The 23,690-nt window shown below is 37.0% G+C and overlaps 1 protein-coding gene across 5 annotated transcripts in view; it reads right to left on the bottom strand.

Annotated features, from left to right (window-relative positions):
- LOC107553095 (FH1/FH2 domain-containing protein 1-like) overlaps positions 1 to 23,690 on the bottom strand; it is a 58,807-nt gene that overhangs the window by 17,049 nt on the left and 18,068 nt on the right. For 2 of the 5 annotated variants that reach the window (XM_016235210.1, XM_016235208.1), the window contains exons 4-15: positions 16,671 to 16,738; positions 15,827 to 15,932; positions 15,364 to 15,458; positions 14,076 to 14,187; positions 13,830 to 13,924; positions 13,583 to 13,726; positions 12,935 to 13,124; positions 12,606 to 12,777; positions 5,381 to 5,485; positions 2,937 to 3,029; positions 2,216 to 2,239; positions 1,420 to 1,464 (exon numbers count right to left, since the gene is read on the bottom strand). In XM_016235210.1, coding sequence (XP_016090696.1) covers positions 1,420 to 1,464; positions 2,216 to 2,239; positions 2,937 to 3,029; positions 5,381 to 5,485; positions 12,606 to 12,777; positions 12,935 to 13,124; positions 13,583 to 13,726; positions 13,830 to 13,924; positions 14,076 to 14,187; positions 15,364 to 15,458; positions 15,827 to 15,932; positions 16,671 to 16,738 — 1,249 coding nt within the window. The remainder of the gene's footprint in view (positions 1 to 1,419; positions 1,465 to 2,215; positions 2,240 to 2,936; positions 3,030 to 5,380; positions 5,486 to 12,605; positions 12,778 to 12,934; positions 13,125 to 13,582; positions 13,727 to 13,829; positions 13,925 to 14,075; positions 14,188 to 15,363; positions 15,459 to 15,826; positions 15,933 to 16,670; positions 16,739 to 23,690) is intronic. The other 3 variants (XM_016235209.1, XM_016235212.1, XM_016235211.1) reach the window with 3 other exon arrangements.

Here is a 23,690-nt window from a genome sequence, read left to right as displayed (position 1 = left end):
ATTACTCCAGTATAAAGGGTCACATGATCCTTCAGAAATCATTCTAATATGCTGATTTATTATCAGTGCTGGAAAATGTTGTGCTGCTTAATATTTTTTTGGAACCTGTGATACTTTTTTCAGGATTCTTTGATGAATAAAAAGTTAAAAAGAAGAGCATTTATTTAAAATAGAAATCTTTTCTAACAATATACACTACAGTTCAAACGTTTGGGGTCAGTACATTTTTATTCTTTCTTTTTTTGAATTGATAATTGATTAAATTGTTAAGAAGTGATAGCAAATATAGAAAACATTTATATTTTGAATAAATGCTGTTCTTTTTAACTTTTTATTCATCAAAGAATCCTGAAAAAAGTATCACAGTTTCCAAAAAAATATTTGGCAGCACAACTGTTGCCAACATTGATAATTCTAATAATAAATCAGCATATTAGAATTATATTTTAAGGATCATGTGACACTTTATACTGGAGTAATGGCTGATGGAAATTCAGCTTTGCATCACAGAAATAAATTATATTTTAAAGGATATTAAAATAGAAACCATTATTTTATATAACATTTTGCAAGATTACTTTTTTCTGTATTTTTGATTAAATAAATGCAACCTTGATGAGCATAAGAGACTTCTTTAAAAAACATTACAAGTCTTACTGATCCCAAACTTTTGACCGGTAGTGTATATATATATATATTTATATTTAAAGGTTATTACACTCTTGATCAATACCATGCAGTTATGCAAAGTATACAAAGAGACAACAAATCAAAAATATTGTACAGGAAGGCAACATGGAATAATAAATAAATGCACTTTAAAAACAATTTTTAAAAAGCCCTGTGTCAGACAAAGCCCACCACCACCACCACCATATAAATTATTCTCATCAATCATTTCCCACAATTTCAAATCTACTTTACTTCTAAGCTTAGATAAATGTAGAAAACAATGCAGAAAACAAATTTTCTGCATGATTACTTGTTTCAATAACCACCATGCTGATCAGATTTGATTAACTCAGAGTCAAGCATTGGCTCTCCCCACAGTGATCCACCAGAAGAACTGTCAGTCACACTGAGGCATGTGTGCCAAGAATAAACGGCTTCACATGAATGACATATTCATGATGAAATCTATTATAAGATTTATGTTTTTTAAAACTTGCTGAGAAAGGCAGTAGATAAGAATGTAACCGTTAAACCCAGTGCCACTGCATTAAAACTTGTTACTTCTACGTAGAATCATTAATATTATAAGAATTATACTACATTCAATTAAAAATAAATAGCCAAATTAAAGGTTAATATTCACACACAGCCTCAGTTTCTGAACGTAGCTAGCCCCCAAACACCTGGCTGCATGCTGATGTTTGCAGAAAGAGAGCCTGTAACCATACAGAGCTGCTGTATACTTACTCATAATTCCTCAGAACCGGCAAGTCTCTATTCACACTCTCTGGACTGAAGAGAAACACTTCAATTTACACACTTTGCCCATATCACTCCTGTTAGCTACACTGCACAAGTCTCATTAAATGTATAGTAAATACCTTTAGAAAAACCTGTTGACATTACACCACATCTGGTTTAACTATGGCTTGATTAAAGCTGCGAGAAAAATGCTTTGTGGATTTTCTGGCAATTTCAACAATAGCTCATTTTTCCATGAATGGCGATATGATAGCAGCACATAATAAGACAGGAGATAAAGTTATCTTTGAGTAGCAACTTGAGATGAAAGAAGAAATGTACTTTTCCCATGACAGAAAACAGAAAATAAAGAATGACAATGAGGGGGAAAAGGCCACAGAGGAAAGAATTATTGTCCATTCATGACAATATAAAGGCAACTCTCACTTCTAAACTTTGATAAATATTCTGCACTAATGCAATTTCTGCATGAACTATCAGAAATCAGAAATATCCAAGTAGCATAGCAAACAATAAAAGAAAAAAAAATTATTTAAAAAGTTAACCATGCATGAAATGTATCTTTTAAAACATATTCATTTTGTTAGAATATTTTTTTGTGGATTAGTCTTTGGCAGATATAATGGATCGATTTAATTTATTCTAAAATTTCCAGCCAGCAGTTGTTTCCTCCATCCCTCCCTCTATGACTTTGTCTCCCCAAAATGACTAAGCATCACAATGATTTAAAGTGCTAGCACCTCCAAAAGCCACATTCTTTGGCCACACTGCAGCTACTCACCAAACACTGTCTGCCTGGTGCTGTCTGTAAAAGGAGAGAGAAGCAAAACGCAGGAATGTTGGGTGCCACAGCAGTGGAGGAAGAGATTAGGAGACGTGCCAAATATTACGAGAGAAGAGAGGAGAGGAGTGAAAGGTGCAGGGGGAGACAGAAAGAGAGAATACACACAAAAAGAGACCGAGAGAAAGCAAGATAGGTAAATCAGGTAATTGGCAAAAACAGAAAGGAAAATAGAACAAAAAAAGGCAAAGAACATATTGAAGAAAGCAAATCTGTTACAAAGTACAAATACAAGTCAAGAGCATTTGAGTAAAAGAATAAAGATAAAAGAAACACGCCTGATCTTAGGCATTAGAGGGAAAATAATAGGACTAATCCTCAGTGTAGCAATTCCAGATATTTCAAGTTATAAGTTAAGAGAACAATTAACTAAACACTTTAACACTTAATTCCATATTTTTTGAGACCTCAAAAATCGAAGACTTACCTATTTTCCTATAATTGCACAGTTAGCGCAGTAGATTCCCATATATATTTTTTGCCACAGATCACACTGTTCAAAACCGCTTACGCCATTCAACTCATCCTTGTTTTGCTCCTTCAAGACCTTCAAGTTCTTCCCAAAATGCCCTGCCTTCTCTAATACCTACACCTCCTTTCACATCTCTTTCCTCTGCCTTTCCCCTCACTCCTCCTATCACAGGATCAGTCGCTTGCTTACTTGAAGACTCGCTTTCCCTCCGTCCGGCTGGGTTGCTCTGCTGCCGTCTGGGAAGGGACCTCCTGAGGAGAGTCAGTTTCTGTGAAAGACGCTCTGTGGAGAGACAATTAGTTAGTGCAAGCTAAAGACTACAGCACAGTATGGGCAGTTTCATGTGAATCAGGTCCACACATACACAAACACAAAAAGGATGTGCATGTCGGTAAATGTGTCTCTCCATCCACTTCGAAATACACTATTTGAAGGTACAGTATTTTGTTTCAAAAAACAACATCTAATTTTCACATTCAGCTTTTCTTATGGATACAATACTGATACAGCTCCTGTAAGAAAAACAATACATTAAGGCTAACGCATGTTAATGCTTTCAATATCATGAAATAACAATGAATAACTTCACAGCGTTTATTAATATTGGTAAATGTTCATTTCTACATAAACTACCATTAAAATAAATACAGACATTGTGCATTGTGTATTTTACAATAGAACGTTTTTTCCCCTTCTATTTTAATGCATTTTAAAATGTAAATTTTTCCTGTGATGGTAAATCTGATTTTCACCATTACTCAAGTCTTCAGCATCACATGATGCTTCAGAAATGGCACTCAAGACACATTTATTATTTTTACTGTTGAAAAAATATATATATACATTTTCAGGATTCTCTGATGAATAGAGAGCTCAAAAGAACAGCATTTATTTTATTGAACTTTTTTTTAACAATTTCTGTAACAATTTAACTCTTTGCTGTCACTTTTGATCAATTTAATGCATCCTTGCTGAAGTATTGTCCTTCAACTACAAAAAAAAACTATAATAATAACAATAAAAGTAGTAGTAGTATAGTCATGAATGCTACCCATTCATATAATTACTAACTAAATCAGTATAATTTCATAAACTAATAAATGACTATCAGCACTGGCCAGCTGTAACAGCAGTTTGCTAATCTAATATGTAGGAATGTAACGATTCACTCAACCCACGATTCGATTTTGATTTCAAGATTCGATTTTCTCACCATTTTTTTTTTACAAAATGAGATTGAAGACATTATACAGTAAATTAAAAGGTGTCGTTTTATTAGGCGAACAAAGATGCAGCATACATGCAGCATGAGTAGTTTTTAAATCTAAAGCAAAAACAGAATGGTCTGACTTTAGTTTTGTGAAACTATACTACATAAAACATATCTGAACGAAACCGCAGACGAGCTGAATGAGACGCAGATTCACATTCTGACAGCAGGTGTCACTCATGAAACAGCAGTTTGCTAATCTAATATGTAGGGATGTAACGATTCACTCAACCCACGATTCGATTTTGATTTCAAGATTCGATTTTCTCGCCATTTTTTTTTTTACAAAATGAGATTGAAGACATTATACAGTAAATTAAAAGGTGTCGTTTTATTAGGCGAACAAAGATGCAGCATACATGCAGCATGAGTAGTTTTTAAATCTAAAGCAAAAACAGAATGGTCTGACTTTAGTTTTGTGAAACTATACTACATAAAACATATCTGAACGAAACCGCAGACGAGCTGAATGAGACGCAGATTCACATTCTGACAGCAGGTGTCACTCATGAACAGCAATGATACAGTGTTTCCTGTAAACAAAGCAGAGCTGCATGAACACTACTTTAATATGCATTGTTCAGAGGTAAGATGAAAAGAAAATACCACGTAAACTTTTCTAAAGACTGTCAGATCCCCTCAGAGATACATTCATATAAACTGCTACTCCAATTGTATCGCGATTTGTTTAGCATCTCAACCGATTTGAATAGTCACATATTTTAATAGATTTTCGACCGGCTCACGGTTAATCGTTACATCCATATGTGATGTTTCTTCAGACGGATCACTTTGAACCCTCCTGCTGCTTCATTAGAGTCAGCACTTTTATTTATCATTTTGCAGATGAGCTGACATCATGGCTACAGTGAGCAGAAAGCTGTGAGAGGCTTCTTCTGCGGTTCTGCTCGAGAAAGCAGCATTCAGGACTTCTTTAGTGTGCTACAATAATCCTCTCCTGCAACTGCCAAGTTCTCACTGCAAAAACCTCCCTGCCACCATTTGTTCAGAGTGCTATTATGTTTCTGTAGTCTTGTTTTGTGTGGCCATTAGTTCACCTTTTATATTTGTGATGCACCTCGTCAACTGTCAGATATTTAATAAGACACACAAAAAAAAACTTGTACATGTGCGTGAGTGTTATATGTTGTAATTATTGTTAGTTCAGAAAAGTTTGAAATGAGATTAATTTATTGTTGAAGTTACTCTGGCTTGCTGACCTACAAACTCAAAAATCCAGATTACTTTTAATATAATATGAGCTCTAAACTGGCCTCATATCAGTAGCCAGGACAAGTTCAACAAACATCAAACAATTAGTCAAAGGCTCAAAAGCAGAACATGATGTAAATGTGATACAGACCTGCTGGAGATGCTTGAGGTTTCCTCTGTTATAGACCTCTCCTTTTTTAACCTCCGTCTAGAAATCCCCATGTGAGCTATGTACTGACTCATAAAAGAGCGCCCCCTAGTGAATGACCGAGGAATTGTGGGAGGGAGGAAAGAGAAGTAGAGAGAAAGAGGTGGAACAGTGATGGTGGTTACATGGACAAACAGAGGGTTAATATGTTGACAGGACCAAAACATCAGCAAGAATCAGAGAAACAGTCCCAACCACCCAGAGCCATTGTGAAAATATGCAGTACTAAATTAGAAGAGGAGGAAAATGGCATATGAATAGAAATTGTTATAAATAAGGATACACAAAAGTGAATGATCACCAGTGTTAACCAAATATTACAAAAACTTATCCTAAAAGATCGTTTATGCAACAGAAACAATGCTAACTTTATGTATTCCATATATTTATTGAAAAATTATGCAATTTATGTACTACTATGCATATGCATAAAACTAGGCATATGCAATTAAAGTGATCACAAAAATTTTAATAAAATATAAACTGCTGTTTTATTGGATTTAATTCTTGTGCTTGTGACTGGTCACGTTCCTCTGTGACATCACATTAAACTGGCGAAACATTTAGAGGAAAACACAAGCTCAGATCAAGAGAGCTGATAGGCAGATCACAATTGTGCCCAGTTCTGGACCTCTCAGACCAAACACATCCTGTCCAACCCTAGAAAACATTCCTGTAGCTCTACGCAGAGAAGAAAGCTTCCCAAATAAAACACTCGCTTTCCACATATATGTGCAAGGACTGTTGACTCAGTAAGACATTTCACTTTGGCCAAAGGCAACACTTGAAATAGCACATTGTGACTTGGGCAAACTGGGAGAAGCAGCCAACCAAAACTTCTCACATACCCCATCTACAAAACCCAGAAGCACCTGACAATCTGAAAACTTCAACTGATATTCACAAGCTTTTAAGCATACATGTAACTAGAATGTAATGCTATTTACCCATGTGTGATGCAGATCTGCATTATCAATATAACAAAATAGTATATTTTCTACGCACAATTATGTTTATATAAATGGCTTATGAAGAATGAGAATGGTAGATTATTTGAGTCAATTTGTCGGGTATCTTGAGTGCCACATGGTAATTACATAAGACACCCAGAGCATAGTAAATAAAATGAGCATTAACTACATGAATCTAAGTAATTAGGTCACCTGTGTAAGGACTTCACCTACACAGACTGGAAAATATTACTCATTACTTTTACCACTAATGTTGCATGTATCAACCACTGACCATTCATGTGCAAAGACTCTGATAATGACATAGCAATGATATAGCAGATTCGCAGTTAGGCTGGACACTGTAAAGTAGGTAGGTACTAATAACAGAGTTTTTCAAACATGTGACAAACATTATGGGGTGCTCCGATCAGGATTTTTGAGGCCAAAACCGATCGCTGATCACAGAAAGCAGTATCTGCCGATACGATCACCGATACCAATCTTTTTACAGCCTTCTTTTTATCATGTAGAATTATTTATAGTGATGATTAAAACAAGATTTTTAGACATTTATTCAGGGCCTAAATTTCATTTTTGAAAATGAATTCCTCTTTTAGGTGACTCTTGTGAGAGGGGATTTTTTTATTTGAGGGGTGGAGGGGGGAATTTTTTAGACATTTTTCACAAATATATATTTATCTCACCTAAATATTTGATCATGCACTACATTTTTTGTTTTGACAATCGTGCAATTGTTGCACAATAGCCTACAAACAGCACAAGCCTGATTTCGTGAGTTGTGAGGCGGCCTTTTACACAGTGTTCACACATACTCCATTTGCAGTGCATATGCAGTCCATGTGTGGTACGCGAGTGGTACAGAAGCAGCAGGTGCTCACTGTGCTTTCACACAGGAGTCTGCAACTGATCCGTGGCTGTTTAATACAAACACAACATTTATCCATTATTTTGATTTCAAATCCAAACATTGTTACTTAAAATACTTCTCCAGCATTGCGATTCTTTTTTTACACAGTACAGTAATACAATCTTTCACAGACATGTTTAAACGCAATAAATATAAGAAATACATTATTCAATGCTTTTTACTTTTGCATTTACTTCTAGATTTATATATTAAGTTGCTCAAGCAATTGGCAAAATGTCTAAAGTACTTTTCTTACATTATCACAAGCATTCTAAATTAAAACTTACCATTGACAGAAATAGTCAGCTCTACTGCCTTTTCCTTTGCATTTAATTCTTTATTACACGCAATCCTGCGGCTCATAAAGAACTTTGTTTTCCTACCTCCATTAGTGCCATCTATTATTGCCTTGTTTATCTAAAAGTGCCCTTTTCCTTTAAACCTAGCCAAAAAGCCATAGCCTGTGTGTTGACTTTGAAACACAGTTGACTTTAATTATATGCATTTATGGTATAATCACTGCATTTTCGTGTCAATCCATGATCATTTTACCGTGTGCGCTGTTACTTTAATTCAGCGCGTGCAGCGCAGCAAAAATAGACTCATGCGGAAACGATCTCTGCACTGCTGCAGACACACCGCTCCTGGAACACACTGCCGGACAGCAACCGTGTGCAGTGTGAACGCTTTAATCCGTTAACATGAGCGCGGACAAAATACGCACCGCAAACGGAGTAATGTGAACCTGGCATTATGTGTGTGCGCTGCGAGTGGACATAAGCGAACGGTCTCCAGGAGAGTGCGTGAGCGCTGAATGGTTTACGGCCTGCCGAGAGTTTTCATCCGGCCCGCGAGGAGGTGGTCCAAATTGGCTAATTTGATGCAATGTCAGTAAAATCCAATAGATGGCGCTGTAGCCTGTAGTGCGGTATATAATATAACCCCCGATTTAAGGCTGATTTATACTTCTGTGTCGGACCTACGCCGTAGGCTATGCGTCAGTTTTCATTTATACTTCTGCGTCGTTGTCCGCGTCAACGTGCAGTACACATGCAAACCGCTAGTCTGCAGTGTCCACGGGCATGTTGCTGGTGTAACCCGCAGTACCACGGCAGAAGAAGCGGCTCGTCGGAGAAGCATTATAGCCATGACGGCGGCAAATAAATATCAAATCATTATTTGAAACTACAAAAAGGAGACAACAACGGAACAGGAGATGATGGCATTGAAGAAGCGGCTCGTCGGAGAAGCATTATAGCCATGACGGCGGCAAATAAATATCAAATCATTATTTGAAACTACAAAAAGGAGACAACAACGGAACAGGAGATGATGGCATTCTTTCAATCTGCACAAGGACTTGTACCACGGCAGATCTACATTGTTTGTTGTGGACAACTACTGATGTATAATGCTATGTAGTATAATAAATGATAAGACATTTGTTCTTTGCTTTGTTTTATTTTATATAAGGTGTAACATTAAAATATATTAAAGTGCACATAAACACACACAAAACTCAAGTACATATGAAAGGAGGGGTTCTTGCAAACCAATCACAGCGCTTGCGGTCTGCGTAGAATTGACGCGCTGTTAGATTTTTGGAGAGGTGCACGTCAGGCTACAGCGTATGGGTGTACTATGCGTAAGCTACGGCATAGGTCCGACGCAGAAGTATAAATCAGCACGCGCATCTGTTACAGCTCCGACGCGGCCACCAGAGCTGATCGCAGCCAATGCTTGTGATTCTGCACCGCTTCGTTATAGATAGGTGCCTAGTCTATTTATTACGGATGCTGCACAGCTCAAATACAAAATCAAAAATCAAAATATACACCCTGTGTAAAACTGCATAATTGTAACTTTTAAAAATGTTCATTTCAAAAATACCTTGTATTGGTAGCCTACTATTTTAAAAATGCTTTATGCTCTGTAGACCTTCCAGTAGGAGAACAAGTGCCAGTGAAATGTAGTGGAAATAATTTTTCGTTTTATCTTGCAAAGATTACGTTTTCCACACATATTTTTATGAAAATGGATATAGTTATTTTCTGGATTATAAATCCCATTTTAAAGGGGTCATATGATGCGATTAAAATTTTTCCTTTCTCTTTGAAGTGTTACAAGCTCTTGGTGCATAAAGAAGATCTGTAAAGTTGCAAAGACTAAAGTCTCAAATCCAAAGAGATATTCTTTGTAAAAGTAAAGAGTCAACCACACCTACCTAAAACGGCTCGTTCTAACACGCCCCCACATATCTACATCACTATGTGGGAAGATTTGCATAACGCCACCCAAATGTTCACGCAAAGAAAGAAGGCGTAACTTTAATTATTGCTGTTGCCGCCGCTGCCATGTTGTGGAGACACTGTGTGTTTCGTTGTGAAAGCAAAACTACTTTGTTTGGCCTTCCAAAAGAGGACACAACTAGAAATCAGTGGTTAAGTTGTATTTACTACACTGTTCCAGAACAGTTTCACTCTAGGCCTCCGCTCACTCAAGGCCGCGGTGCGTGACGCTGTTTCGTTGTGAAAGCAAAACTACTTTGTTTGGTCTTCCAAAAATGGACATGACTAGAAATCCCTGTAGCAACAATAATGTACAGTGTGTGGAAAATAATGGGTTTTTTTAACCTTAAACCGCATAAACATTTCATTACACCAAATAATGTTCTTTTTAGCAGCATCATATGACCCCTTTAATCATCTGAAACGTGCTGCGATTCCGAAGGCGACTTATTTAAAACAACCAGGTCAAGCGCAAAGCACGCACATTAGGATTGGTGACGAATGAGAAAGGCAAGTGAGTTTGTATTGCGCATTTTCCAGTAACCACGCCACTAGTTTCAGTTTCTCTTTAAATATTTAGGTTGAGCGTTTGTAATAAATGTTTATAGTGAATGCCAATAATTTGTTTTACTTATATTTTTGTTCCTTTTTCTGTTCTGAACACTGCTAAATTTACAGGATTTTTTGTGGAGTGAGGGGAATATGTACATGTTTCTAATGTTTGTAAACGTTTAGTTCATTTTACATTATTTATGAATGAAATGATAAAATGTGTCTTATAAATCAATCGACTTGTATACCAATACAACTTATCTGCGTCATAAAGTGCTCATAAAAAATAAGGCAGAGATGGTAGAAGAATATAACTGCCATGCATGTACAAGTAGGCATACAGTTAGGGTTGGGTATCGTTAGAAATTTTTCGGTTCCGATTCCGGTTCCATTTAAATGAACTTTTTTTTTAAATTTTTTTTTACAATTTTACCTTCATTGAATGTAGTGTTGCTGGAAGGTAGTAAGTAATGTTGAGTAATGCTAGTCCATCAATCACATGTGCTTCAAAGTTGATGTTTTTTACACTATCAATAACATTTTGCTTTTCAAGCAGGAATAAGCTGGTTGGCCAAATAGTCCCTTGAGGGCTTAGACACTTGTTAATTTCCATAAATTAATGAAATATTAACTGTTATACTTATAACCATGTATACACACACTCCATAAAGCCCATATTTTACAAATAATAATGCAGTCAGGAGATGGTGTGATGCAATGAGTGGTTTCCACATTTTTAAACATTTAAAATGCATGAAAATAAATAGTTTCTATCACTTTGTTTATCACTCTTGAAATGACCTGTACACTAAATAATATAACCCTCATACTTGCATAACAATAGCAGTCTATTTATTTAGTGGTCCAAGTTGAAGTCAGTATGTATATTAATGACAATATGGGCCAAAAAGCTGCGCGCTGCCGGTACGTGTACAGTGAGACAAAACAACGTGCACAGTTATGAAAGACGCGAGTGCGCGTACACTCATGGAAAACGATGTGTTCGGCAGTTAAAGGCGTGGCGTGTCTGTGGAGTGAGTGTCATGGGAAGCAATGCGCTCAGTAATTAAAGAGGCAGGGCGGCGTTTCTGTTATTTAGTTTGTGACATCCTTTACGGGAAACGCCGGCGCAAGGCTGCTCACAGCGCTTGGTTACATGTCGCACCAGAACCGTTTTTGGAACCGAAACGTAGAAATAGCTCACGGTTCTGGTTATTTTCAAAAAACAGAACCGGTTCTGAATAAGAACCGGTTCTCGGTTCCCAACCCTACATACAGTACAGTAGCGGCCGATATTAATAATAAATTTTTTTTTAAAAACTTTATTTGTCATACACAACTATGCGGCCCCTCACTTAGTGTGGAAAACTTAATGTGGCCCTCGAAGTCAAAAAGTTTGCCCACCCCTGGTTTAAACACTGGCAAGAATTAAAAAGAAATGCAATTTATAAACTTTAGTGACGATGCGACACTGCCTTGATTGTGCAAGTGACAATTTCTGTGTCAACTGTGCAGCTCGCTTATAATGCAGACGCGATGTGGTGATTTGAAGCCATTTGCGCATTTTCAGAGGGAAACAGAGAGAGCGTGTTGTGATTCACTCACGCTGTTTGTGAAATTACGTCTCACAGAAAGTTTTCAAATTAGCTACTTTATAAGTTATTTATTGAAGAAATATGAATTGTACCTCACCTTCAGCATTATAATTATTTCACCCGCGCCGTACAGAGACTGAGACAAGTGCCGCTGCATGTCGTGCCAAACCTCTCACAGCAGGCGCGTCATCAGCTTGAGATCGGTTTTTAGAGATCGGCCTTTTTAGAGACCGCCGATCAAACATCACCAACTCGATTATCGGCCGATAGTGATCGGAAGCCAATCAATCGGAGCACCCCTAAAACATTACATTAAAAGACTGCACAGATGTTAACATTAGTGTGTGAATAATAGCTGTGTGCCTGCATAAAGAAGACAGCAGGATTGTGTTTATCTCTTGTCATTCCCTCATCCACACGGTCAAAGAACAAACTAGAAGGAATGTTTGGTCTGGTCAAATTTGTAAAAAAAATATATGTATAAATAAATAAATACATTAAAAAAATAATGAATGTTATTGTAGGTTGAGAACTTGTGAGACGCACATTTGCCTTACTTGAATAATCCATCTCAGAATGGATTCACATCTGTGATAGCTACAAGTCATCCTATATGAAAGATTTATTTCCTACAGTGTCACGAGTCTCACGACTGAAAGGTCTGCTTATGTTACACTGCCACACAATGGAGAAACAATGCATTGCCGTATGAAAATCCTTCAATATATCCTTACTGTTTTTTGCTCTGTTTGATTATGGAAAAGTTTAGTAATACAAAACATATTCCAAGTATATGATAGGTTTATGAATGTGTAAGAATGCATAAAAACACAACAAACTGTTAATACTCACAAGTTGTGTTCTTGCTCAGGAGGGGCTGCAGACTCTGCTCCATTAGTCACCGGAGTGAGAGGAGAAGTGGGTGAGCTAAAGGTCGTAGAGGAGGGACTGGTCAATACAGGACTGCCAGAAACAGGAGAATAAGAGGAATCTGACAGCTGTAGGGAGGCTGTACGCATCACCTCTGAAACACAAAAGGTACAAATGAAGTGTGAATGCTATAATCTTTTAACATGGGATCTGAAATGACAATGCGCAGACACTGAATGTGTGAGACATGCCCTTCAGTGGATAGCACAAGGTACAAGAACAGGGACGGAGAGAGACTGCATTGAAGATACCTGGGGTAGGGCTGTTAGAAGAGACTGATACAGTTGGGGAACCTGGTCGAAAGGAACTATCTGTAAGATTGTGAGAAGATGACCGCCGGCTCCTCCTGCCCTCCTGCTCACTGGGTGTCAGTTTCCTTCGGTCTTTACGGGCATTCGGTGCCCCTTCATCGATCTCACCATCTTCATACTTGAGGGCATTCTACATAATATACAAAACACAGAAATCATTCACTATTTGTAGAGTTACACTACTGTTTAAAAGGTTGGCGTCAGATTTTTTTTTTATGATTTTGACAGAACACTCTTAAGCTCACCAAGGCTGCTTTTATTTGATTGCAAATATGGTAAAGACAATTGTGTAATATTATTACAATTTAAAATATCTGTTTTCTATTTTAATATAATTAAACATGTAATTTTAACATGTATTACTGAAGCTGAATTTCTAGCAGCCATTAGTCTTAAATATCAAAAATCATTCTAATATGCTGTTTTTGTATCAAATGTTTTAACTATCACTTTAGATCAATTTAATTGGTCCTTACTAAATAAAAGTATTAATTTCTTTATTTAAAAAAAATACATACTGACACCACATTTTGAACAATAGTGTATATGTCTGAAATATGGAGTGTTTGAGGTGTACTGGGAGTTTACCTCATAAATGATGAACTGCTGTTTAATGTCACCCTCGGTGCCGCTGCTAGTCATACGTTTCTGGACTATGTTTTCCATTCCTAGCTGCTCCAAACAGTCTGTCACATCATAAAATGAGTCCTGATCAGGAAGCGCAGCCAGAGTCTGGGAGGCCAGAGGGATAAATCCATATCAAGGACATTGAGGCTTCAGCACTGTGCTGATGTGGATCACGGTTGTAGACTGGTATGTCTAATCTGTGTTTTACCTTGTTGATGAGGGTCATGGTGTAGATGAGCAGCTCTGTGTCTGATCCATTCTTCTCTGACAGGATATCTGTTAGATATGTCCAAGGCTTTACTCCTGAAAGAGACAAAGTACACCCTAAGCTCCCTTGAAAATAATGTATTAAAAAATATCTGTATTGTGATGATAATGACAGAAAAAAATTATGAATGGCACATGATGGATTCAGAATATAAGTGTCATGAGAGAATGTTTAAACGTGTTTAACCTCTCTTTCCATCCACAATGGTGACAGCTTGAATAAGCAGTTGACTGTTGGACTCAGTGTATTCCACAAACACTATCAGCAACTTCAGAGCTGTCTTCACAACCAGCCGAGACTGAAGAGAATGAGAAAGAGGCCATAAAGAGGCAGTATTTACGGTCCTCTTACAGAAGATGGCAGTATCAAACCTCAATAAGGCTCAGTTATAATCTTTTTAATGCATTCAAGTTCTGCACACAATAGTGTATACTGACAAAATAAACATAAATCTTCAACATTAATACAATAACTTACCACTAGTATTTTGTGTTTGTTGTAAATAAAAACAAAGTCTGGTTCAGGTTTTATTTCTGATAGTTACTTGATTACTCATTCACTCGATTCTCATTTTCTCTTCCTCTTTGATATCATGCAGAAGGATATGACCTCAAACTGACGCTCAAGATGACTGTATCCATTACAGTAAAAAGTGTACAAATCTCATGTCAACAGATTCACACGAATTTTACACAAAGACACTTCCAAAACTATACATGCATATTTTAAATTTGTAAAGATGCAAACTCAACCGAGCAATGAACCAAACTTGAAATGGTTGCACAACATCAGCCAGTTTATTATAGCCATTTCAATATCAAGTAGCTACTGTAGTAATAAGCATTTCTGTGGAGGATTTGACAAACCATTCTCCCACAACAGTAATATATTTAACTTTAATAATTAGAAGAGAAGGTTGTGAGTGAAGATCAAAATACTTGATTTTGCTCCAGATTCACATCTACATCTCTGCACTAGCTTGCACTTTTCTGGCCAACCTTTTTTTTTTTTTCTAATTTTACATTGCCTTAGGATGAACTAACTGTTTTGCTGAACTGCATTTGTTTTCTTTTCTTTCTGTTTTTTAATGTACACATTTGCCAGAGACTTTAATCCAAAGCGACTTCAATGTATACAGCAAATCAGTTCATGCATTACCCAAGAATCAAACCCATGACCTTGGTGTTGTGAGCACTATGCTGTAAGTGGCTTTGGATAATTTAGCAGATAAGCATTTGCTCAATGAGTTGATGAACAGTAAAAGTAATCCAGCCCTCAGGAATCAAATGATTATCACATACAATCAACTTTTGAACATTAATCTATTGACTCTTAATTCGGCTGGCATGTTGTGGTATTAAAATGTCAAGGTGCATTAATACACAACCACTGATGGAACATGATCCTAACGTAAATAATACTGTATTGTGGTCAGTGTTTACAGTTACACAATGTGTGTGTTGCCGTCACTCACCAGGCTGCCAGTCAGTGTGTACAGCCACTGTACAGTCTCGTTGTGGTTCACAACACCGTTCATTCCGTCCACAAAAAGCATGATCTGACTGAGAGCTGGGAACAGGACAGCAGAGTTTACTGTGCAGTGCCGGCATGTTTGCTGGTCTAATTCTGGTCAGTATAAACTTACTGTTACAGATGGCCTACTTAGCCAAAAATATGTAATATCCTTTGTGCTATTTGAAGTCTGCATGCAAGATGTGTGGTGTACGTGCATAATAAATACATTATATTAGACTGATTTTAGAAACTCTAGACTGATACATATTCACACATCTTTCAAAGTCATGTCATGTTAATGATTAGTGAAAGAGTCATCAATAACCCTGCTAATGAATAAACATTTTTAATGGAGACATGCACAAAATATTTTGCAGCAGTGCTGCATATGCTCCAGTAAAGACACGGTGTTGAGAACAGACCTCTGAGGATGTAGTTCTGGTAGTTATGATCTGCCTCAGCACCCACTTTAATGAAACACGTCAGACCCTCAGAGACGACAAATTCTGGAACCAAGTCCTTATCATCCTGTGCAATATAAAACCGAATTAAGATCTGCCGCTGTGCACAACTGTAAAAAAACATTGCAATTTCCACAAAAATATTAAGTAGCACAACTGTTTTTAACATTGCTATTAATAAGAAATCATTAATGAGAAAACAAAAATATTAGAATGATTTCTGAAGGATCATGTGGCACTGAAGACTGGAGTAATGACTTTCTAAAATATTTTCAGTGGCCACTTTGCATGCCTATATATTTAATAAAATTTGTAAAATCTCAGCTTCTGGCATACTATTCCACAATAGTAAACTGTCGATCATAACTAGTTATATTATAATATAGTATATTATACATACAGTATGATCTATATGTAATGATGAACTATAGCATATCTTATATCATCTATATCTTATTTAATTTTCTTATATTATATTAAAACTTAACATGGGTTCCAGAAGCAATAAATACTATTAATGTAAAGGTAGATTGTATCAGTATTGCTTTGTTCTGTTGTGGGACACTTCCTCAAGACTGAATTTTGTGCTTATTTTTCCTCACAATTTAGAATAAATTTAGATCCCAATGTAACAGTACGTGGAAGAGACATCAAGTTTTTGTCAATCATTCTGTTCAGTATATACTTCTCTCTGTCCTGCTCTGACTCTCAGCATTTGTAACATCTCATTGTCCTTATCTAACTCACTCACATATAGCTTTTTCTCTTTTAAAAACTAGTTGTGTGTTTTTTTTCAGGATCTTACCTGAAAGAGTTGCTTTAAAGAAAACAAGGACCGCCGAAGCTCAGGACCATGGGAATTATACAACTTCTCTATAAGAAGGAGAAAAAAAATGTTATTCATCAGTCAATAGACAAGGGCATCAATACTTGTATCTAAGAGACAAAAAATGTTATTATTGCAGTGATACATTCACAAAGAGCACTTAAACACACACCTTATCAAGATACCTACTGACATAAAGATTAAAGTTCACAGCATGATTGAGTCACAGTCTCCGATTCAGTGTAATTCACTCAGCTAGCTAGATTTTACCAGTACAATTTGTGTGGTAGTAAACACAAGCAAACCATTTGCATTGATAAAAACAAGGTATCATTAAGTATCAGATGTTTGGAATTCTCCAACTAGCTTATCATTCAGAATCAGAGGAAATAAGAGGTGGTGTCCCTGACTGCCTGTAAACAGTCATTCCTGTCATATAAATACCTTTCACATATTTTGCTCTTGACTGACAGGTTAGTTATGAACCATTAAACTAAAACCATTTAACACACCGTTTTATTTTCTTGATAAGCATTTAAAATTGTTGTACTGTACCAGTCATAAGACACACCTACTCATTCTTTACCATTTTCCATATTTTAGAGCAACTACATATTCATTAAATCTGTGAAATTACACAAATGGACATATGGGAATGTTAAGTAGATCAAAACTTATTATATATTTTAGAAAAGCTGTCACTTTGTTTACCACTGCATTCTCTCAAACAGCTTCACAAGAAGTCCTTTTCCTTCACCATGTTGTCCAACTCATCCATTAAAAAAAGGTTTTGTTTTGAAAAGACATTCATAGGTGCAATCCGTGTCAACAAATGCCATTTCAAACGGTTACTAATAAAGATCCATTTATATAAGGTCTTTAAAGGGGTCATATGATGCGTGGTTGCCGCAAGCCCGCCGGATGCTTCTTCGTCGAATCCGCCGTCTCTGCTCACTCTAGCCCTCCGGCCGTTCCTTACTTTATCCCCCGGCCTCTGCTCACTCTAGGCCGCCGTGTGTGACGCTGCGTTTTGTTGTGAAAGCGCAACTACTTTGTTTGGCCTTCCAAAAATGGACTCGACTAGAAATCAGTGGTTAAGTTGTATTTACAACACTGTTCCAGAACACTTCAACCCAAATATTCAGATGTGTCCAGTACATTTTATGGAGGACCGTTTCCTGATCCTGGGAGAGTAGACTACAATGCCGGCTGTTCTGACTCAAAGACTGCAAGTATGGTTTTTTATATTTAAAGAGTTATATTTTATATATTTAAAGTGAGTTTTTTGGGCAGTGTAGAGTAGGGCTTGTTGTTTGTCATTTCTCGATCACAAATGCAGACATGGTTTTATGTTTACACGGCGCGATGCAACGCAACCATAATTATGTCCCCACTGGATGCAACGAATGCCTTGTTTATAATGGGTTTTCATGTTTTTGAATCATCGCTTCGGCCTGACAGGGCATCATCACAGTATGGTGAGGGGCATAACATTTCTGTCACACACTTGAGGTATTCGGCCAATCACAACGCACTGGATAGCTGGCCAATCCCAGCACACCTTTTCAGACCGATGAGCTTTGTAAAAATCGATGCGTTTCAGAAAGGTGGGACATAGAGGAGAAACAATGTACAGTATGTGGAAAATAATGTGTTTTTTAACCTTAAACCGCATAAACATTTCATTACACCAAATACACAAAATAATGTTCTTTTTAGCAGCATCATATGACCCCTTTAAGATCATGAGAAACATGCATGTATCCAAATTCTGACTGGTTCTGTGAGAAATAAAGAAAGAAAGAAAGAAAGAAAGAAAGAAAATCCATCACTAAGGTGGTGTACATGAAGACATTTAAGGGGAAATCAGATGCCTATTTTCCACAAGTTGGTGTGATTCTTTAGGGTCTTCATGAAATGTCTGTAACATACTTTGGTTAAAATTCCTCAATGGATGTGTAAAACAACACCCTTTTTACCTTGTCAAAAACAACTCTGTTCACAGCGACCCATTTTGTTGCATGTCTCTTTAAATGCTAATGAGCTACTGCTCACCCCTCTCTTCCGTGGGGTGTGTCGACACAAGACAAGTGAATTGCTGCCATATTAGGCTACGTTCACACTTCGAGCCTTAGTGCTCAATTCCAATTTTTTTCTCAGATCTGATTTTTTTGTATAGCTGTTCACATTGTTGTTTTAAATGTGTCCAATATCAGATTTTCAGTGTGAACAAATCATGGTTCTGAACTGACCCGCATGTGCAAAAGAATGATAAGAACAGGGTTTCCAGGTTTTTACAACAAAATCTGCCCAATTGTTTCTCAAAACTAGTCTAAAACTAGCCCAACCATGTTCAGGGAGGTAAACATCACGTTAGTGGGGTCACGTCAACCCACGAAGTTGAAAAACAACCCGCGGCAACAGTGTAAAAAGTAGCCAAATTCCACGGGGAAACTGTGGATTTGGCAACAAATTTGCGTGGCACGCTGTCATACGGAAGTAAACATGGAGGACAAAGTAAGTGATTATCCGTTTATTTATAGTGTGATCTGCTGCTGAAGCCATCAAAATGAAGCACAGGCAATATGGAAAATAAAGACAAGGATGTGACAAAAGACAGCAGAGTTCTGAAACTTTAATGATTCAAGCTCTCATGTTTCGCTTGTATATGGAGTCACTATAATGACTCACACATTACTGTACTTCCACTGACTACCTTTCGCAACTGTCTTGATAACTTTGGGTATGCAAAATCTTTGAAGTGTCTCCCGTCAGCGCGGAATTATGACGAATGTCGATCTAGAGCAGTGGTTCCCAAACTTTTTGCAGCGTGCACCCCTTTCTAGTGTTTGACACATGTCAAGCACCTCCACCACCGTACTCTGGTTAAACACCACATTTTTTTAATACAAGTATAAATACAAGTATTCACTGTATACAGGGCTTGACATTAACTCTTTTGCTCACCAGCCACTGTAGCTAGTGATTTTCCAAAATTACTAGCCACTCAGCATTTTCACTGGCCACAATTTTGTTTGTTGCTAAAGTTACTGCATATTAAAATTTATTTGAATTGATTTCCAGGTCTTTATTTTTGTGTGCCTATAAAAAGGGCATTTCCCCTAACCATATTAAATTAATGTGTCATGTATCAAATTATTATTTTATTAATAATTACACTTAATATAATAAGACTCTATAGGGCTGTTACCAATCAAATGAAATCAGTATTAACAAAACCAAATTTTCCACTGCTGGAGAAACAGAAGCAGCTGAAGTTTACACAGACAATTTAATGAAGCTGAAATGTAGCATGAATGCATTAACACTGCAAAATTACAACAGCATAAATAATGCTGTGAGCTTGGTGTTTTACATCAGGTTTTTTATTTACAAATATGAAAAGTTGTAAAAAATAAAAAGTTACTTTTAAATTTGAAAGTAACCCGCCAGCAGGTGGCAGCAAGTTGACTGTCTTAATGAGTGAGTCATTGAGGCATTCAAACGATTCGTTCAAACGGCTGATTCATTCAAGAATGAAGCAAGCGCCTGTCTTTATGAATGGACTACTGAATCATTAACTCAAATTATTAATTCAAAAATGCAAATAATTCAGTAGCCTAACGAAACACCGCTGACGCTGTGTGTTGCTCAGAGACACAGTTCTGCTGCTAAGTTTGTTTGGAACGATTTTCGTTAAACAAATAGAGCAAAAACAGTCACATTGACATTACTGTACTAAAATATATGCCCTAAGTCACTTAATATTAACTACTCGTTTCAAGTCTTGTTTAAAATCAATGTCAAATTTACAATCGTACTGATTTTCGGGAAAAACTGCACTCTCCTAGTCGTGTCATGTTAATTAATTAGGCTAGGCTTTGTAATAAATATAAAAACTACATTATTTACTTGTTACTATTGATTATCCATTATAAATTGCCGTTTACACCAAGTGTAATAAAATCTGAATCATTCTCGCCGAAATTTTGGTGCTTCCCTAATTCGATGTTTTAATAAGATTAGATTAGTTGTCCGGTCGGGCAAGTCAAATTCTCTTTCACTTGCCCCTTCAAAAAACGCACACAGATCAAAAACATTCTCTCGCGCACCCCTGCTGGTCGGTCTGTGCACCCCAGTTTGGGAACCGCTGATCTAGAGTGACGTAAAAGTCACATGAATTCCGACATGACTGTTCACACTGCGGTCGCATTTCAAAACATCTGACCCATACCTCAGTCAGCGGAAGTGAGAAAAAAGTGTTTATTACGTTTGAAATATGGATATTTGTCTTACAAAAATGCATGGATTCGTTACAGGAGGCCTTTAATCACCCCCCCGGAGCCGTGTGAGGGATGTTTTATTACGGATGTGCACACTTTATTTCACGTCTTCTGAACTGTTGACAACCAACACCCGCTTACCCCCATTGAAAGGCTTGGAGGGGCCAGGACAATTTTTTATATAACTCAGATTGGATTCGTCTGAAAGAAGAAAGTCACATACACCTAGGATGCTTTGAGGGGGAGTAAAACACAGGCTAATTTTCATTTCTGGGTGAACGAACCCTTTAAATAAACCTAGTCTACTGTAGCAGAATAAATTATTTGTTCTTTTGTGCTTGGAATTTGCTTTTTCTTAATTTTAATAACAAAAATAAGATAAAAATAGCTATATCAAGGTACATATCGTTATTGTGAAATAAAATTTCTCATATCGTTAAAAGATTTGGGTCAAATCGCCCATCCCTACATGCCAGAAACATAACAATGCAAAAAAGTGAAAATTTCATTCGATGACCCTTTTAAAGCTCTTTCGCTCTCCCTCACACACACGCCTTTTTCTTAATTTTAATAACAAAAATAAGATAAAAATAGCTATATCAAGGTACATATCGTTATTGTGAAATAAAATTTCTCATATCGTTAAAAGATTTGGGTCAAATCGCCCATCCCTACATGCCAGAAACATAACTAAATGCAAAAAAGTGAAAATTTCATTCGATGACCCTTTTAAAGCTCTTTCGCTCTCCCTCACACACACGCACACAAACACATACACGGATCTTCCAGTCTAGCTGGTTATAGGCATGGGCCAATTACCGGTTTCAAGGTATACCGCGATTTGAAAATTTCACGGTTTTAAAACCACTACTATTTTCCGTTATACCGTTTCTGTGGTATGCGCTGTTTTTCATGTCTCCTCGAAGACTGAAAGTGTAGGAATCCCTCAGATTGAGTGCAGTGTAGAGAGTAGCACGACCCTCCTCCCCCTGTTGGTGCGAGCGAGCGGTCAGTCACGTGTGTGTATGATGGCCGAACTTAAGGAGCTTCCCCTGGAACTTACGCGATTGGCAACCGGCCGTTTTTTTGTTATATAGCAGCTTGTCTCTGTTCTGGACTTGCACAAACTGCTTTGCAATGCAATCATTTTCCAAAATGTAATTGGTGTGAAAATATGAAGTCTGTAAACGCCTGTTAACACAGGCCAGAGACGTTGAAGACAGACGCACAGAGAAAAATACTGTAGCAGGCAGATCACTCACTGTTCCTGATGCACAAACTATTGGAAGAAAATCCTCAATATTGATTTGGGGGTTTATATGAATGTGTTTCTGAGGAGAACTGACTGTCTTCAGAAATGTTTACGTGGTATTTTCTTTTCATCTCCTCTCTTGCTTTTTTTATGGCAGTAACCAAGGAAACGCTGTATCTGGTGTTCCAGAAGCGCCTCCTGCTGTTAGAGAGTGAATCTGCATCTCATTCAGAGCTTCTGCTGTTTGCTTCATTCAGGCATGTAGTATAATTTCACAAAGCTAGTCAGAACATTCTGTTTTTGCTTCAAATTGGGTTATTATTAAATCAAATGATGTATATGAAATGATATAAGTTATATGCATATGAATTATATAACTAAAATTAAATAACTAATTACAGATTTAGGTTAAATAAAGATGTCAGTCTTTATTTTTTCTTCTTTTTAGGAAACAAATCAAAGAAAAAATAAACAAATTCTACTGTTCCTAATATTCTGTATGTTGCTCAAAAATAAAATATATTGTGTTCAGCAGAAAAAAAGTTTTGTTTTTTTATCCAGTCATTTAAAAATAACACATTTTAGAGCTGTAACAACAATACCGTGATACTGTGAAACCGTGATATTTTTGCTTAAGGTTATCATACCGTCAAAATCTCATACCGGCCCATGCCTAGCTGGTTAGCCTGTGCTTACTGTGAGAACTGAAAGAAACTGGCATGGCAGACACATGATCTTCCTCAAATAGCTAATGTAAGCTGATGCACTCAGGCAACATGTGCTACAAACAGTCTCTCTTATTTTCCGTCTGATTCACAATCTACGCCATTTATTTATATGGAAAATTTGCAGCAATGCTTAATAAACAGTCATTTTTCATTGCCTGGGAATAGCATCATTTGTAAACAAGCTTTTGCAATGTTTGCCAATCCAGAGGAACTTTGAACCAAGTCTCAGCAAACAAACAGTGTCTTGGACACACAAAAAAAGCTCTATTAAATTAAAGCTCTATTCTGTGTTAAATTAATATTATAATATTAATATGCATTACTAAACGTTTAAAACTGTCAACTTTCCAGATGTATATCCCACAATAACTGGTACACCCTGCGGCATGAATAGTGATTTCAAGAGAACACTGAGATCATCTTGATTCACAAAACCAGACTGGTCATGAACAGTGAATATTTGTACATTATGTGCCCAAGTTAATGTCCCATGAGAACTGAATATCACTGGCCACTGTATCCCTTGATGTAACATCATGAATCACATCAAATGAGAAGCAAATACATGGGTTTCTAATAATGTTTTGTTTTGGTGATCTGTTTTGACAACGTAAAAACCAAAGGTCTGTCACTATGATGTGTTCTGTTGTAGTTACTATCCCTGTGCATGTGTATATATGTATGTGCACGCACTCAAGTACGCAAAGGAGAAAGAGTGAAATATAGAGATTGCCAA

The sequence above is a fragment of the Sinocyclocheilus grahami genome, unplaced genomic scaffold (genome assembly GCF_001515645.1).
Source record: "Sinocyclocheilus grahami isolate Dianchi unplaced genomic scaffold, SAMN03320097.WGS_v1.1 scaffold464.1, whole genome shotgun sequence".
NCBI classification, from domain to species: domain Eukaryota; kingdom Metazoa; phylum Chordata; class Actinopteri; order Cypriniformes; family Cyprinidae; genus Sinocyclocheilus; species Sinocyclocheilus grahami.
Note: the sequence above shows the minus strand (reverse complement) of the source record. Positions and strands in the feature narration are given on the sequence as shown.